This window comes from Mytilus trossulus, chromosome 2 (assembly GCF_036588685.1).
Source record: "Mytilus trossulus isolate FHL-02 chromosome 2, PNRI_Mtr1.1.1.hap1, whole genome shotgun sequence".
Lineage (NCBI taxonomy): Eukaryota > Metazoa > Mollusca > Bivalvia > Mytilida > Mytilidae > Mytilus > Mytilus trossulus.
The window spans coordinates 80,178,088-80,194,745 of NC_086374.1; the positions used below are offsets into that span (position 1 = coordinate 80,178,088).

The 16,658-nt window shown below is 31.2% G+C and overlaps 1 protein-coding gene across 1 annotated transcript; it reads left to right on the forward strand.

Moving 5' to 3' along the window:
* Positions 1–865: 865 nt before the first annotated feature.
* LOC134706023 (uncharacterized) lies at positions 866–16,368 on the forward strand. Its single transcript, XM_063564733.1, has 7 exons — positions 866–1,023; positions 3,027–3,230; positions 3,363–3,465; positions 9,946–10,052; positions 12,916–13,050; positions 13,460–13,630; positions 16,211–16,368. Exons 1-7 carry the CDS (start codon positions 966–968, stop codon positions 16,366–16,368), a joined length of 936 nt encoding a protein of 311 aa, XP_063420803.1. The 5' UTR covers positions 866–965.
* Positions 16,369–16,658: the final 290 nt, after the last annotated feature.

The window sequence follows — 16,658 nt, forward strand, 5'->3', positions numbered from 1 at the left end:
ATAAGTCTAACTAGGCAGGTCACCTTCGGGCAACACAGGACGGGATGGTAATTGTGACAATAAAACGTTTCCGTTTCTGTCTGTAAAACAGATATCCCATACCGGATAAATGAATATCCGAACTCGTAAGTCTAAAACACACTGACAATATTATGGCAAGAAAAGAAAAACGTTCAAAGGACATATAACAGTATACAAAACAACACAACATAGAAAACTTTAGACTGAACACCAAAATCCAAAATGGTCTCATACACTCTGGAATTGCAAGTCTTGCTCTGTAGTTGGCACCGGTATGTTGTTCATGAACTCGGATATAGATTTCGATTGGTGGGTCTCATTTGAGGTGAAGATGGCGGGTTTACGAGAACGACAATTGAACATATCCGCAGTCCTATGTGAAACAGATATCTACAAATGTCAACTAACTAATAATGTCGACCGTTCATATAAGGAATGGTTCAACTTCACCGCATGCAACTATTGGTTCATAGTTATGGTAAGGAATAACCAGATTGTGATTTTGAGCAACTTTGGTTGCAGCTATGTAAGTCATCGAAATTGCATGTTTTGTATTCCTATTTTCATTTACCTGAATGCTAACCACTGTATCGATCTTATTTATTAAACTAGTTATATCCAGATTTCGTTGTCACAAAAATAATTTCTTCCGTTGTTCATGTTTTGTAGAATAATACGATTAATATGTTGTAATCCTTTCATAAAACGTGCATGCATGAACTCTTAAATTGTGTTCAAATGTGATTATTGAACTCAGTGATTTTTGTCTTCAGTCGGTGTATTTTTCTTATTTAAATCTTACCGCAACTGTGTGGTTGTTGGGTAGTCTGATCCAGTTTAAAGCAAATTTTGCGTATAATTCGTGCCACATCTGTCTGCAAAAATGTATTTTATTTTCATATTTAAGGTCGCAAGAACATCTAAGTTTACAGAATATTTACAAGATGATGTCAATCCAGTTGATACTCGCAGTCGTAGTGGTTGCCGCTGTGTGCGGATCAGGTATGTTTTACACATTTCTTTTACATTTTATACCTTAAAGTAACATAATTATGAATACATTGTTGTATATAAAACATTGTAATTTTGAGTCTGATTAGGGATTTTTGATTTCTTAAAATGCCATTAACCCTTCTTCGCTCATGCTTTATTGTTTGTATAAACCGAACAGTGCTGAAATATTTATGAAATGCCTCGAAATACTTAAACATATGTTTTTTATGTGATTTTATGTGATTTAGTTTGTTGTTTAATGTCTGTTAATTAGGTTAGAATAAGTAATGATTGCATGTATGATATTACTTCCAATGAAGATTCTGTATGAAAAATCAATATTTTTTTTATTTTTTCTTCTCACTGGTTTAATAACCCGATCGAATCAAATATGAAAGAAATGTGTATATATATTATCAATTTTTATTTTAGTTGAACTTTGTTATAAAATGCTTTACTTTTTTAATGCCTGTAAATACAGGTTTGTAGATTAAAAATACAATGGTAATCGCGAATAAGATACCATCGAGATATGCAGATCATTCATTAATGATTTTCAACATCACATTCACAAAATATATTGGCACTTAAAAATAAAGCCGGCAGTTTTTCGTTATTGCAGGGCAATTTAAATGTTAAGCTAAAAGTCTCGTAAATTTCTTTATATCACTTTGTAGTGAAACTTGATTCTATTTTACACTAATAAGTTGTAATAAAATATGTTAAATACAACCATGTGTTATTTTATTTCGTGCATGTTAAATGTAGCAAGCCATTAACAGACATTAAGAATCAATCAAACAAAACGATTTATAAACATATCATACATCCTACTCCGTTCATGCTTGTTTACCAAACAGAGTTGAAACATCTATGAAGTAGGTCGAAATATTTGAGGTTAAAATGTCTCTATGGGTTTTTTTCATTGAGTAAATGTCTGTTAATTGTGTTTCAGTTTAGAAACTTCCAATGTAAATTCCGTATTAGAAAGGCTATAAAATAGTTCCCACTCGTTTGAATACCTAATAAAAACAAATCCAAATTTGATGAAAAAGATATAAATACAAATTTAACTAATGTATATTCAACCAAAATACAGAATCAGGAAGCAATAGATTACTTTCACAGTAGAGAAACTATATTTTGAATACATTTATTTCAGTTTGTCTAATTTTTAGGGGAGTTATATTTTAAAAGACACAACGGAGAGAATTTTGTCACATTTATAAAGTATGTAAAATCTCCTTTTAAAAACATGTAAACTCTTTGCATATTCATTTTAAACCAATAATTACGAAAAGACACAAATGACTGATATACTGTAAACTTGTTTTTTTTATATCGACCCAAAAGTAGAGATATAATGATTTCACAACATCCTATGTTATTTCAATATACTTGACATAAAAAGGCGTCACTATTTAAATCCGGCTTTTAATGAAGCCTAAAATGTTCACTCTTTTGATTTTGATGTGTCGGTATGTTTTTGTCGTGTTTACACAATAATTGTTTTTCTTTTATTATGAATTTTAGTTTCTCTAATTCTTTGAAAATTTATCCCTTTCCGAACCCATTGTATAAAATAATTTAATTAACGTGTGGTTGATGGTGATCTCAAAAGATCATTGGAAGATTTTAAGGGTCATGACCTTTTTAGCTAACTGGATTAATCAAAATATGATAACAGGTGTTAATGAAAATGACAACTTCGTGCAATGTGAAAGGCACTCGAAGGGGATTTTCGGTAATCAAAAAAAGAAAATGTCTTTTTAATCATTAGAGAAACAGATTCTTACATAGTTACTCGTGGATTATCGGATTTATCCAATCTCGGTAGTTAAATTATAAATTTTAAAGTCCTTGCAGAGGCGGCTCGGACTTTAAAATTGATAATTTAACTATCTCGATTGGATAAATCCGAGAATCCACTGGTATCAATGTAAGAAGCTATATGTCTCTTTGCCATATACCTATAACACTATGACAAACATCATGTCTGTTTTATTTTATAGATTCCGATAAATATTATGACACAAAGCCGGATAACTATGGTGCAAAGCCGGGTTATTATGATACGAAGCCAGCTTATATTGACACGCAACCAGAGTGCTACAAAAAAGATGGATATTGCGAACATTTCACTTGTCGCAAAGGATACGTGTGTGACCTGAATAACTCTTATGGCTGTCCAAAAGACGCAAAATGTTGTCTTCCAGGTAAGAATTGATATGATTAATAAGTTTGTAATAAGTGGAAGTCATTACACTACTTATGTCTGTCAAAAACGTTAACTTTGATTACTCATAGATTAATGTTTGTTTTCTTTATACTTTCATATTCTCTTGTAGATGAATCGTACAACTCTTACCAAAAAACTTATGGAGATCACGAGGACTACCAAAAACCTTATGGAGATCACGTGGACTACCAAAAACCTTACGGAGATAACTAGAACGATTATTACAAAGCTTAAAAGGTATGTCTACACGGATATATAAAATTAATATAAAAGTGCTACATGTACAAATGTACAGCTTTCTTTCTTAACTTTTTATATACAAACAAACATGATTCGAAAAGTACCTTTCCAAGTTTTTGATCTGATAAATCGAGAATTTTCTTTATTTGCTTTCTAAAGATTTTTTTTAATACCAATAACATCATACTTGCGTGTATCATACACTTTTATACTTGCACTCGTTCTGTTTGAGTAGATGTTAATTGTGTGTATAATTTTTCGCCATATATGAGACCTTTTTATGAAATCAAATTAATAACAATAACACAATAAACAACAATTTAAAATCCTCTTTTCTAGATTGCAGTATAAATACAATAATAGTGTATTGTCTTGCCATATCAACGATATAAGGTTTTTGCCCTACACGTGGCATTTCCCTTTTCTAAACTTCACCTCTATATCGCTGATATGTCAAGTAATTACACTATAAGTGTCTATGCAATACGTTGAAAAGAGGCAAAAGATAATAAAAAAAAAGTCGAAAAAAATATAGTCAAACATTAATGTGGTCTTTATTGTACAGATAAAACCAAGTCAAACAATTAGTAAACTTAGTTGTATACTGTGGATTCATTTATTTTCGTGGGTACCAATTTTCATGGTTTGAAGAAAACTTATATATTCGTGGATATTTAATTGTGTGGTTTAGGCAAAGTATACACTCATTCCTTTAGAAAACTTATAATTCGTTGAACATTTGAATTCGTGGTTCTCCTATACCCACGAAATCCACAAAAATTGGTATCCAACGAATATCAATGAATCCACAGTATACAGCGTGTAAAAGTGGTGTTGATTATAGACTGTGATTTCAAATTAAAGATATTATACTTTGTAATTCGCCTTTTTGATTTTATATCATTTCTTAACTTTCAAACTTTAAAGCAGCAACATTTATCAAGATTAAAGTTTTGTCTGCTATTAAAATCAGAAAATGAAGGATCATTGCCAATGAGACAAATCTCCACATGAGATCGAATGAAAAATGCAGAGATAAACAATTATTAATCGCTGTAAAGTCTTCCACAATAAATAAAGCTCATACCGCATAGTTAGTTATAAAAGGCCCCGAAAAAATTAAAATCACAAAAATACTGAACTTAGAGGAAAATCAAATCGGAAAGTCCATAATCAGATGGCAAAATCAAATGACAAAACGTATCAAAAACGAATGGACAGGAACTGTCATATTCCTGACTTGGTACAGGTATTTTCAAATGTTGACAATGGTGGATTAAACCTGGTTCTATAGCACTTACCCTCTCACTTTAATGACAGTCTCATCAAATTCCGTTATATTTTCATTGATGCGTTATATGACATGACAAATGTAAAAATGAAAAAAAAATCATAAAAGAAATCTAACGTCCGCATTAATGCTCTTATTATGAACGGAAAAAAAAATGCTAGACAGTAACAAATGACAACCAATGAATATATGCCCGTTTATGATTAATTACTTTAGATGTATACATTAAATATTGTCTAATATATTTTTATTCGTTTCATAGAACCGAAAACGTATGGAGGAATATCGTCTTGAAGATCAGATGCAAGTGAAATCAAAAGATATAATTCTTCCAAATAAACTTATTTAGAAATATCGATTTGTCTGAGTTCCGTCCCTTTATCAGCATTTAAAGCTCATTTTTTTTTATTTTGGTGAAAGTATATAACTCATTTAGCGCTCCTTACTGATTCACCCAGAATGTACACTAAGCAAAGTACAGTTTACTATTTTTTGAAAATAACAAATAACTACAATAAGGTTCCAATCAATCAAACAAAATTCATAACCAAAAAAAACGTTTTGGCAATGTAAAAATGTGACGGCAACGTACAATATAATTACAAAACAGACAACTCATGTAATCGAGCATCTACAATGTTATACAGGACTATGTACATCATTTAACATTTCAAAAGAGAGATGTTTAGGAAAAACGTCTACAACAGTTCACAAACTCCTACTTTTAAAAGTAAAAACTGAGCAATATAAATCTCACCAAATACTGGGGATGATCTCAGGTAAGTCGATCATTTTCCACATTTGACACTCGTTATGTTGCTGATATTGATACTAATCATGTGATAAGTCTAATTCGGTTATTTCTAATTTAAACTTTTAGATAAATTAAACCCATTTCAAAGATCTTCTATCAGCACATAACTCAAAATTTACAGGAAAAAATAAATTATAAACACGATTTTTTTTACGGTGCGGTAGGATTGCCAATGTGACTATTATTCAATATAGATCCTATGGTGTTGTTGTTAGCAGCTATTTGACATTTTATGGTCTTGACAAATAGGCAAAACTCAAACAACGTTCCGAAAAAAAACCCAACTATGAAACGATTCAACGGCTAAGAATGTTAAAGGAATAAACGAAAAACAAATATGACTGACAGCAACTAACGACTTCCACTGAATTACATAATCCATTGAAAATGTTTTTAAAAAAAAAGCTCGACTCTGCCCTTATTTTTGATAGTAGTTTTTTTGCACAACAAAATAACAAACTATGAGTCATATTACATGCTGAAATGATTACACTTTCACCTTGTTGACCTTTTACTGTTTAATAATACTTCATACAACACACCTGATCGAAATCATATATTGCTATTAAAAAATTGCTTTTAATTTGAAAAAATAAAATGTTATGGTTTAACTTCAATCAGGAATCAATTCCATATTTGTTTTGTACATTATCATTGTGTATGCAATACACCCTTTAATAAGTGAAATACGCACTGAGAAATCGCTTTGTGTTTTATAAGAATGACAAAGCGGTGAAATAATTTGTCGTTATTGATGTCTTTTCTCTTTCGGCATCCTCCATATGTGTTTATTCATATATCTTCTAAAAAACATTCTGATGACCACTTATGTACCCCTTAACTTAAAGCTGATGGATCTGGTGTTTGCTTAATTTTATTCATATTTGGTTTAAAGATTAAACATATTCGATATAAAAAATACAAGTAAAAAAAGAAATAATACTATTTGTTCTCACTCAGATTTGATTGAAAAGTCTGATTTTCTCTTCTTCCTTAATTTCAAGTTGTATTTAAGTAGATTTATAATAATAAAGAATTTTAGAATGAAGTCTTTAAAAAGGTGTTTTCGTTTCGTTTCAATTCATAACTTTTCTTTTTGACATTTTTGTATCTTGTTTTGTATAAAAAGATATGTGGATCATTTGTAAAAGATAAACAATTTGTTCAAAAGCTATGAAAAAAATGATAAAAAGTTGAAATATGTATTTAAATTCATTAATAGAAACAACATTACGTATCCAATTCCTATATTATATATTCGTCCTTGACGTTATGCAACGAGTCATTTCCCTATATCACACTTCCACTCTAAGTCTTAAAATGCCTGAAGGTATAATACAATATTGCATACAATACATTTACTGCTTCATCAAAAATGTCGTGCAAAATATACATGTAGAAACGTACATTTACTTTATATGGTATGGCAAAGGAATGTAAAAGGCAAATGTTGATAACAGAATTATTCATAACTGGGTCATTGATGAAGGTTAAACCGCAGAGGACTGCACATATCAAATACTAGTAATAGATTTTGAATATGTGTATAGAAATATCAGGAAAAAAGTCTTGAAGTTTTTGTAAAAGTTTCTTAAAGCGGCGCATATAAACAATAAGATAATCAAACACTACATTAAGTCAAGTATTTTCATGTTTGCCATTTAGGTGCCATTTCAAACTTTCCACGAAACTGAGCTCAACCTAATGCGTTCCTCATTTTGAATTCAATGGTCAAAATAAACCACTCAAAGCTGAATCTGGAATCAACACAAATGTTTTAGACATAAATGTAAATCTAATGCATTTCTATTTAATAGTGGTCACGCGATGAACAGGTCGTATTTGGTTCAGTGACCTAATCATTGTAAATACAAAGGAATCATCTATCAACCCACCATTTTTTTCTTAAAATGCCCTGTACCAAGTCAAGAAAATGGCAGTTGTTATCTTATAGTTTGTTTCTGTATGCGTTGCATTGTCTCATGGATTTTTTGTTGCTCTTCAGAGTTTCTGTTGTTTCGTTATTTTACTCTTATAGTTGATGTGTTTATCTAAGTTTTAGTTTGTAACCCTGATTTGTTTTCTCTAAATCGATTGATGACTTTTCGAACAGCGGTTTACTAATGTTGCCCTTATCAATTTTTATATATTTTTATTTGAACGAGCACAGCTAACAAATTTGAGTAGGGAAAGTACTGAGCAATACAGGTTATACGTTAATCCGGAAGTAACCCAACATCAAAGGAGACAAACGAACAGTCGAAATACACTTTTGAAATATACAATTTCATCTATTCAACTTCCCGCACTTCAAATCGTTATACATCTTCATACTACTTGTTGGTTGTATTATTTCAAACATATCCCTTTGAATAATTAACAACTTTGATAGTGTGTATCTCTATGTTTTGATGTTTCACTATAGTTTCAGATAAGGAATCAGGTTTGGTTTCATTAAAACGCTTAATCCCGCTGCAATTGTTTGCACCGGTCCTAAGTCAGGGATCAGATGTTCAGTAGTTGTCGTTTGATGATGTGGTTGATAAGTATTTCTCGTTTCTTGGGTTTTTGTTTTATAGATAAGACCGTTAGATTTCCTGTTTGAATGATTTTACACTAGTATTTGTTTGGGGCCCTTTATAGTTTGCTGTTCGGTTAGAGCCATAGGTCTGTGTCAAAGACCGTACCTTGACCTATAATATTTATAAAAAAGAAGATGTGGTATGATTGCCAATGTGAAGACTGTCAAGATGAGACCAAAATGACACAGATATTCACAACTTTAAGTCACCAGACGGCCTTCAACAATGAGCAAAGCCTATACAGCATAGTCGCCTTTAAAAGGCCCGGATATGAAAATGGTTCGCTTTTATAAGTTATGACTTGGATGGAGAGTTGTCTCATTGTCACTCATACCACGTATTCATATATTAAATGACATTCAGTATAGGATATATAAACACTTGATTTTATGAATAAGATAGAAATATTAGAGAAAGATTGAGAATAGATCGAAGGTTGTCAGGAATTTGTCGATATCAACATAAGGAGATGTGGAATGATTGCTATGAGACAACTGCCACCTACAGCTAAACAATGTTTTTTAGCAATTATAGGCAATCGTATAGCCTTCAACCATACGAAAAATCCATACCGTTTAGTTGGCTGTTACAGGCTCCATCCGACATGAAATGTATGAAACAACTTAATTGAGAAATCTTATGGCCTAATATCTATACAAAGTAAAAAAAACATGAAACACACTCACAGACGTTACGTTACAGGGTATATATTTATCCCTCTTCCTATAACAAAAGAGACACTAATTTCTGGCAGCTAGTACAAAGTGAATAGAAACTATCTAAAATAATCATACATCAAAGACTAAAATATAATCAATACATATCCAACATCTACTGGATCAGTTGTAAAGACGTCATGAACATTTAGAGAGAAAAACATGACATTGTGCAATGCCAAAATATATGTATCGACAGATTGAAGTATCGTGAAAATACATATGTGTAATATTAAGCATGGTTTCAATACATTGATAACTAGATCAATATGTTTACTGACAAAAATTATGTTCAAAGATTTAATTAAAGTGTTGAATATGAAATCTTCAAGAATAAGTGTATTTAACGGATTGATAAATTTACCCTGATCGTATCTTAATTTTAGGGCTCGATTAACACCACCATCGTACAACTTAATATGTGCTATTACGTTTGAAATCAGTTTTCTATGTGTACAGCCAAACTTGTGAACAAATATTTGTATCTATAGAAGAATTAAGTAACGATTTAATTAATTTGTGTAAACAATATCTGTGACTAAATAGATACCAGTTCTTGTCGATTCGTTTTTGATGTGTTTTGTCATTTGATTTTGCCATGTGATTATGGACTTCCGATTATATTTTCCTCTGAGTTCAGTATTTTTGTGATTTTCCTTTTTTATACATGGATTGCGATCATTAAAATTAAAACGTCACTTCAAACACAGACATAACGAGTTGGAACATATAAACACTGTAAGGCGATGCCAAAGGAACGTGACCGTAAATAAAAAATTTAACAATTGGGACAGAAAAATCGTTTCTTCGTTTTGTGAAATAATGTATCAAGTTTCTTTGGTAAAAACTTAAAAGGACAATTATTGCTGAAAATATTTGATATAAGGACGAAAAAGCATCTTTATTTATCCCTTCAAATTGATTTTCGAAGGTGGACATTATTTATTTTCATACTGTTTATTACCTCTCTGTCATGAACGATGGCGATATTCCCTGTAAGTACATGACCATGGGTATTCGATGATTATCTTAACTTTTATGTTTAACAGTCCCCTTGTCAAAGGAGCACCATTGTCTATATATACGTCAGATAGAACGAATAAGGAATTAGGCTCTTTGTTATCAGATATAAAGTTTTATAACGATGGAGTAAGGGGTTTGCTCGCTGTTTTGAAGGCCGGCTGATTAAGAGAATAATGTGTTATGAATAATGCTTTTTATAAATATTCTTCTGCCGTCTGTCTTAAACAACACTGCAATACATTGATTGTGCGTTTATCATAATCCTACCTAGTTGTTATGCGTCATATAAGAGAGGCGAAAGATACTAGGGGGACAGTGAAACTCATATCTGTCCCGATTGATAATTTGATACAGAATCTTCTGTTTACTATTGTTTACAAATGAACTTGTTATAGAAATCCCAATAGTAAATTTTGATTATGCTTTGATTTGTTAGCGCTTTCTTTTTTTATAAGTAAGGCTTTAACAGACATTGACTGAAATCAATTAATCATCAATTACGTTTAGAAACGATTAGGGCATATTTTGTTATCATATTCTCATGAACTGTGAAATAACAGATTTATTTTATGTTTAACATACAATGTTCAACCAATCTAGTAATGATAATTGCTTCTTTTGTTAATGTGTTGTGAAATAAAACTACTTATCATAGTTTGATATGTTCATACATCAAAACTTAATTTGTGTTCCGATACGATTAACATACTCAACGGTCTATTTTTTTATTATTCCGGACAAATTACATGCCTTTGTGGTCGTTTGATATTTCAATCTAATTCTTTGGCATTTCTCGATCATTTTTGCACATAATATATTTAAAACATCTGTTCACAACTCTGACTTCTATTTTATACTTAAAGCAATATCAACATGCACGATAACTCAATTGCAGTATGAATTCAATTCAGGTGTTACTCTTAGTCTTTGGGATCGCTGTTGTGTGTGGAACAGGTAAGGAGCTATGTATTAGCAAGATTTTCTATTTTAAGCCTACATTTCCGGTTAACCCCGGTTATGTACTCACAATATTTATTTTAATAGTTTTCAAAACTATAGCATTGGGTTAGTTCCAAAAAGTTTCAAAATAATGCTTCCTGAATGATTTATGTTTCATTTCAATTTTTGAGTGTTGATTTCATATTTCAATGATAGTTTTAAAAACAAAATAACATTTTGATTGCTAACACTCCTCGGGATGATTTAACTTCATTACAACACCACAAACATTTGAATAGTTATAAAAGATATCAGGATTATAAATCAATACACCAGACGCGCGTTTCGTCTTCATAAGACTCATCAGTGACGTGCATACCAAAATAGTTATGAAGCAAAACAAGTACAAAGGTGGAGAGCATTTAGGACCCAAAAATTCAAAAAGTTTTGCTAAATACGGCTACGGTAAAAGAGGGACGAAAGATACCAAAGGGACAGTCAAACTCATAAATCTAAAACAAACTGACAACGCCATGGCTAAAAATGAAAAAGACAAACAGAAAAACAATATTACACATGACACAACATAGAAAACTAAAGAATAAACAACACGAACCCCCCCCCCCCAAAAAAAAAAATAGGGGTAATCTCAGGTGCTCCGGAAAGGTAATCTATTCCTGGGATAAAAAAAAAAAAAGTTTTTCAAAAATTCAAAGTTTTGTAAAATGGAATTTATAAAAAAGAAAAAAAAACCATATAATTGATATTTATGTCAACACCGAAGTGCTGACTTCTTGACTGGGGAAACGAAACGTCCACCAGCAGTGGCATCTACCTAATGGTGTAAATAGTTATGCTCTATAAGTACAATTAAAATTAAGCGCTACATGACCGTACAGAACTACAAAAAAAGTCAAATTCATCGAATAACATTATTTGTAGGTCCATTTCGGTATATCAATAAATTAATGACTTTCATGTGATTAGGTTGAGGATTTGTGTGTTGTATATTTTGAATTACAGTAATACCTAGTGGTTTAATAATCCTAAGATATAACGAATTCCACTTAATTTTTATATCTTTATCGGTATGCAAGTATCTTGGAGTTTTCTTACAAAATAGAAAAATTCCCCAGAATATTTAACGTATTCTTTTCAATCTTTTATATCTCGGGAATCAACCCAGTCTTTTGAGTTAATGATAAAGCTTCCAACAGAAAGCTCAATGTATCAGATGGGGTTTTAACAAATACCAATAAGTGCTGTGAGCGCATTCAAGCAATGTTCCTTTTCCATGCATGCAACGGTAATAACCATTGGACTTCTCCTCCCATTACAAAAATATCTCTTATTGTTAAAAAAAAAAAGGCACACACCCAGAAGATTTGTCAACACAATTTCTCCTGATTACAACCCGGACGAAACGCCGATTCTCTAAAAGTACAAATAATATGTAACAACCAGAGCTCGATATTTATCCCTGTGAAAAAAATGCAAACATTATGCTCTAAGGGGAGATTGATAAATGTACTATTTGTAGAAATGCTGCAATGGGGAAAAAAGTCAGATTTAGAATCAAAATATGTAATCATATAAAGATAAGGAACTGTTGTATGATTACCAACGAGATAATTAGCCAACAGGTTTCAAAATGTAAAGAAATATGTTTTTCGTATTGGGTTTGAAAGCTACATGTAAAATGATTTTTCATAATAAAACTATTTACAACATGGAAGCAAAGTAGAGATATACTAAATCGTATCGTTTTATAATCAATTATGGGTTTTAATTTCAAACAAATGCGAGTTTTATCATGACATTATTTGAGAAAAGGTATGTCATTGCGCTCAATAAAAAAGTATATATATCATTGTTATTGAATATTCCACCTTTTCTTTAACTTTGCGAGCAGATATTTAAAAACATGTATATTTGTTTTATTATATTGCTTCATTGTATTTTGTATAGAATATTGTTTTAGATTTGTATTCCCACTTTGCTCAATTCAGTTTTTCTTCATCAACGTTTTATTTTCTATATTTCTAATTTTTTTAAAGGATACTCTGGCAATAAGAGACCAAAATGTTACACAAAGGGTGGATATTGTGAGAATAGAAAATGCCGCACAGGGTTCACATGCGCCAAGAGGTACACATACGGATGTCCAAGTGGTACAAAATGTTGTCTACGTGGTAAGTAGTCTTTAAAATTTAGCATTTTTGTAAATATCGTTGACGTGACATAGAGATGTGCATAGTAATTTCTACTAGTATTAAATATAAAAAAGAAGATGTGGCATGATTACCAATGAGTCAACTATCCACAAAAGACCAAAATGACACAGACATTAAAAACTATAGGTCACCGTACGACCTTCAACAATGAGCAAAACCCATACTGTATAGTCAGCTATAAAAGGCCCCGATAAGACGATGTAAAACAATTCAAACGAGAAAACTAACGGCCTTATTTATCTTTAAAAAATGAACGAAAAACAAATGTGTAACACTTAAACAAACGACAACCACTGAATAACAGGCTCCTAAAATTAACTTCAAAAATACTTTCTTCTTCATATTTGTGAACACTATCATCTTGTAGATAACTTTTACAACAAACACCAGGGACATATTGGTAAAACAGGTAACGGATACTGCACTAATGGTGGATGTCGAGCAGGATATAATTATTATGACAACAGAGGGTATTGCAAATATGGCAGCAGGTCTTACAAGTATGATTGCAATTCTTATACAGGATGCTGTCTCCCACGTGAGTATTGATAATATTATATTATTATGTTAACCGAAAGCAGGAGCTATATACTATTGAAATGCTTATAATCAAGTCGTTGTTCGACCTACAGCAGATTAATTTGTTTAATAAGATTCATTCTCCTTTGGCCGTTTCTGTTCTGTGTTTATAAACATTCGGAAATGTTTTTATCAAATACTCTATATTTAATTGACTTTTTTATGTCGATTTTAATTATAGCGTCACTCATGAATCTTATTTACATGAAACAATCTAAATTAGGGTAATTGATTAATTGAGTAATTCATGAAGACATAAACATGATAAAAAGAAACATTAATATATTTGCTGAAGTCATTTCGTGACAATGAGCAAACCTTTATCATTCTATGAAATAAACTTTCATCCGTGAAAGAATGGAAATATTATGACCAATGTTAGAAATATTACGGGACAAAATCTACCAACTTTAAAAAAAGACTTAAGAAAGATTCCAGTCTTAATTTTATATATCTGTAAGGTACAATTTTCTTTATATGAAAGCATCTGATATAAAAGGGGCTCGCAGGTCTAAATATTTTTTTTTTTTTTTCTATAAGTAAACTTTATCCTATACTTAATGAAAAAATTAAATAAAAATATGGGGTCACCGTTCATTTAAGCTCACAGTCTGGCTTTGAAATAATCCTGCATTTTTGTTACGGAACTTTATTTCTGTTGATCTAATAGGAGAAAAAAAAATCGAAAAAAAAACCACTAAATTACAGAAATCGATTAAATTTGACAATAGTTTAGTTTAAGTACAGTTCGTTTAAAAAAAATAATAAAAAAATATAAGTCTCCGATGAGTCAAAAAAGTTATATCAATTTTTATGCCAAAAAATTGCATTTTTTTCATCAAAGGGAGATCATTTAGAGCTTTTGCAATGGAATAAATATTTTAAAAGCCATCTGGAGCTAAAGCGAATTGATTGTTTTTGTTGATTTTGTACCATATCATTGAGTAACAACAAATAGTGTAATAAATAAAATTTGTAATGAAACAACAGATGTTTCAATTTTTGCTGATTTGTTTGTACCCTCGAGCCTCATTAAATAAGGAAATTAGGTTTTTTTTCTATAACTAGGTCGATACCACAGCTAGTACCAAAGAAAAACACATATTTAATTTAAAACCACCTCGGTACTAATATGATATAAAACATAAAATTCTTAAATTCTCCGTTGACAAATAAAAAAATTTAAAACAAAGATTTAAGGTCATCCAGTCAAATTTAATCTTCAATTAGATATGTAATTCTTCTTATGCTCTTAGTCATACAGTTTTTCAAGTGTTATTACAAATCCGATTCGGTAGGTCATATTCGTGAAAAGGAGTTAACAACACCCTTCCCTTTTCACGAATGTGACCTACCGAATCGGATTTGTAAGACATAAGGAGCATATCCGATATCGTCTGTGAAACGATTGTTCCATAATGGTCAACCAACTCGTGTTGGCGTCCGTAAAATTCCCGAAGGTATGGTTTTACTTAGTATTTGGAACTCTTGGTTTAATAGATACATTGTGAGCAGCAACCATCTATCACGGAAATCATGATAGGAAATACAAGCCCGGGAGTATCGTATCAATTAGGAGATACATACTCTTTTATGCAGGCGCTGCTGGAATGTTGCACAATGTTCACAATATGTTGTAAGAGTTATTAATATTTAAAGAAGATGTGATAGGGTTGCCAATGAGACAACTCTCCGCAAGAGAACAACAGAATTTAACAACTATAGGTCACTGAACGGCTTTAAACAATGAGCAAAGCTCATGCCTCAGAGTCAGCTATAAAAGGCCCCGAAATGAGAATGTATGTATATAACAAAGAAATGAACGAAAAAGAAATATGTAACACATAAACAAACGACTACCACTGAATTACAGGCTCCTGACTTGGGACAGGCACATACATAATTTGTTCATTTTTGTTCTAAATGGCGTCTGTTCGAACGTTGATTTCAAATGCTCGTTTGATATATTCACACTCTTTTCATTCAACTGGAAGAAAAATCAATAATACTATAAAACAGTTAAATACCTTCTATATGTTTTATTCATTTAAATTTTACTCACCTGAAATCCCCCCTTATATAGATTTAAGAATATGCGGTAACAGTGTCAACAAGACAACCCTTCTCCCAAATCAAAACGGGAAACAAGTAAACAACCACAGGTGAAAATACGGCTTTCATCATGGAGCCTTGTTCATACTGAACATGAAGCTACAGAGCCGCCAAAATAGCTAGTGTAAATCAATTCAAAAATGGCAAACAGGAAAATAAGTCATATATATATATATAAAAAAACGAGACACGAGAAACACTTAAAAATCATATCAACAAAGGACAACCACTGAACAGCAGTCCTTTCATCTAAGTATAACATCACACAAATATAATAACAAAGAACGATGATTTTATCAATTGACCGTATACATTAATTCATTAATATTTAAAATTGTATTGTAAATCTTAGAAATGCTTTTATTTTATTCCTAATTTTGAACATTATTAATTTCATGTTTTCTTCCTGTTGTTTTTTGTATTTTAGGCAACCCATACAGCAGATTGCATTATTACTGCACCAGTCATAAAAGCTGTCCAAAGAATTACTACTTTTATAACAACAATGGCTACTATTATTACAATAGCAAGCACTACTACAACTGTCAACTTTACAATGGATGCTGTATTCGTGGCGGCAAGTAGTTTTATTTTGATTAGTTCGTTTTCTCTGATTTCCTAACCAGCACTAAGATATCTGTATGTATGAAAGTTTATATTTCAAGTAAACCCAGGCTGCTTTCTGCTCTTTGGTCGGCTTGTTGTCTCTTTAACACATTTCATATTTCCATTCTCTATTAAATTCCAAGAAAGTAAAATAACAAAAAAACTGATCTTCAGGAAAAATTCAAAGCTGAAAGCTAATTAGGAAATGTCAAAATCAACAGCTCAAACAAATAGAAAAACAACAGTCATATTCTTGACTTGTTACATGT

Coding starts and splice junctions, on each gene's coding strand:
- LOC134706023 (XM_063564733.1), top strand. CDS start 966: ATGATGTCAATCCAGTTGATACTCGCAGTCGTAGTGGTTGCCGCTGTG. Junction 10,053..12,915: donor TTATAACGATGGAGTAAGGG/GTTTGCTCGCTG, acceptor ATTTTTTTAAAG/GATACTCTGGCAATAAGAGA. Junction 13,051..13,459: donor TACAAAATGTTGTCTACGTG/GTAAGTAGTCTT, acceptor ATCATCTTGTAG/ATAACTTTTACAACAAACAC.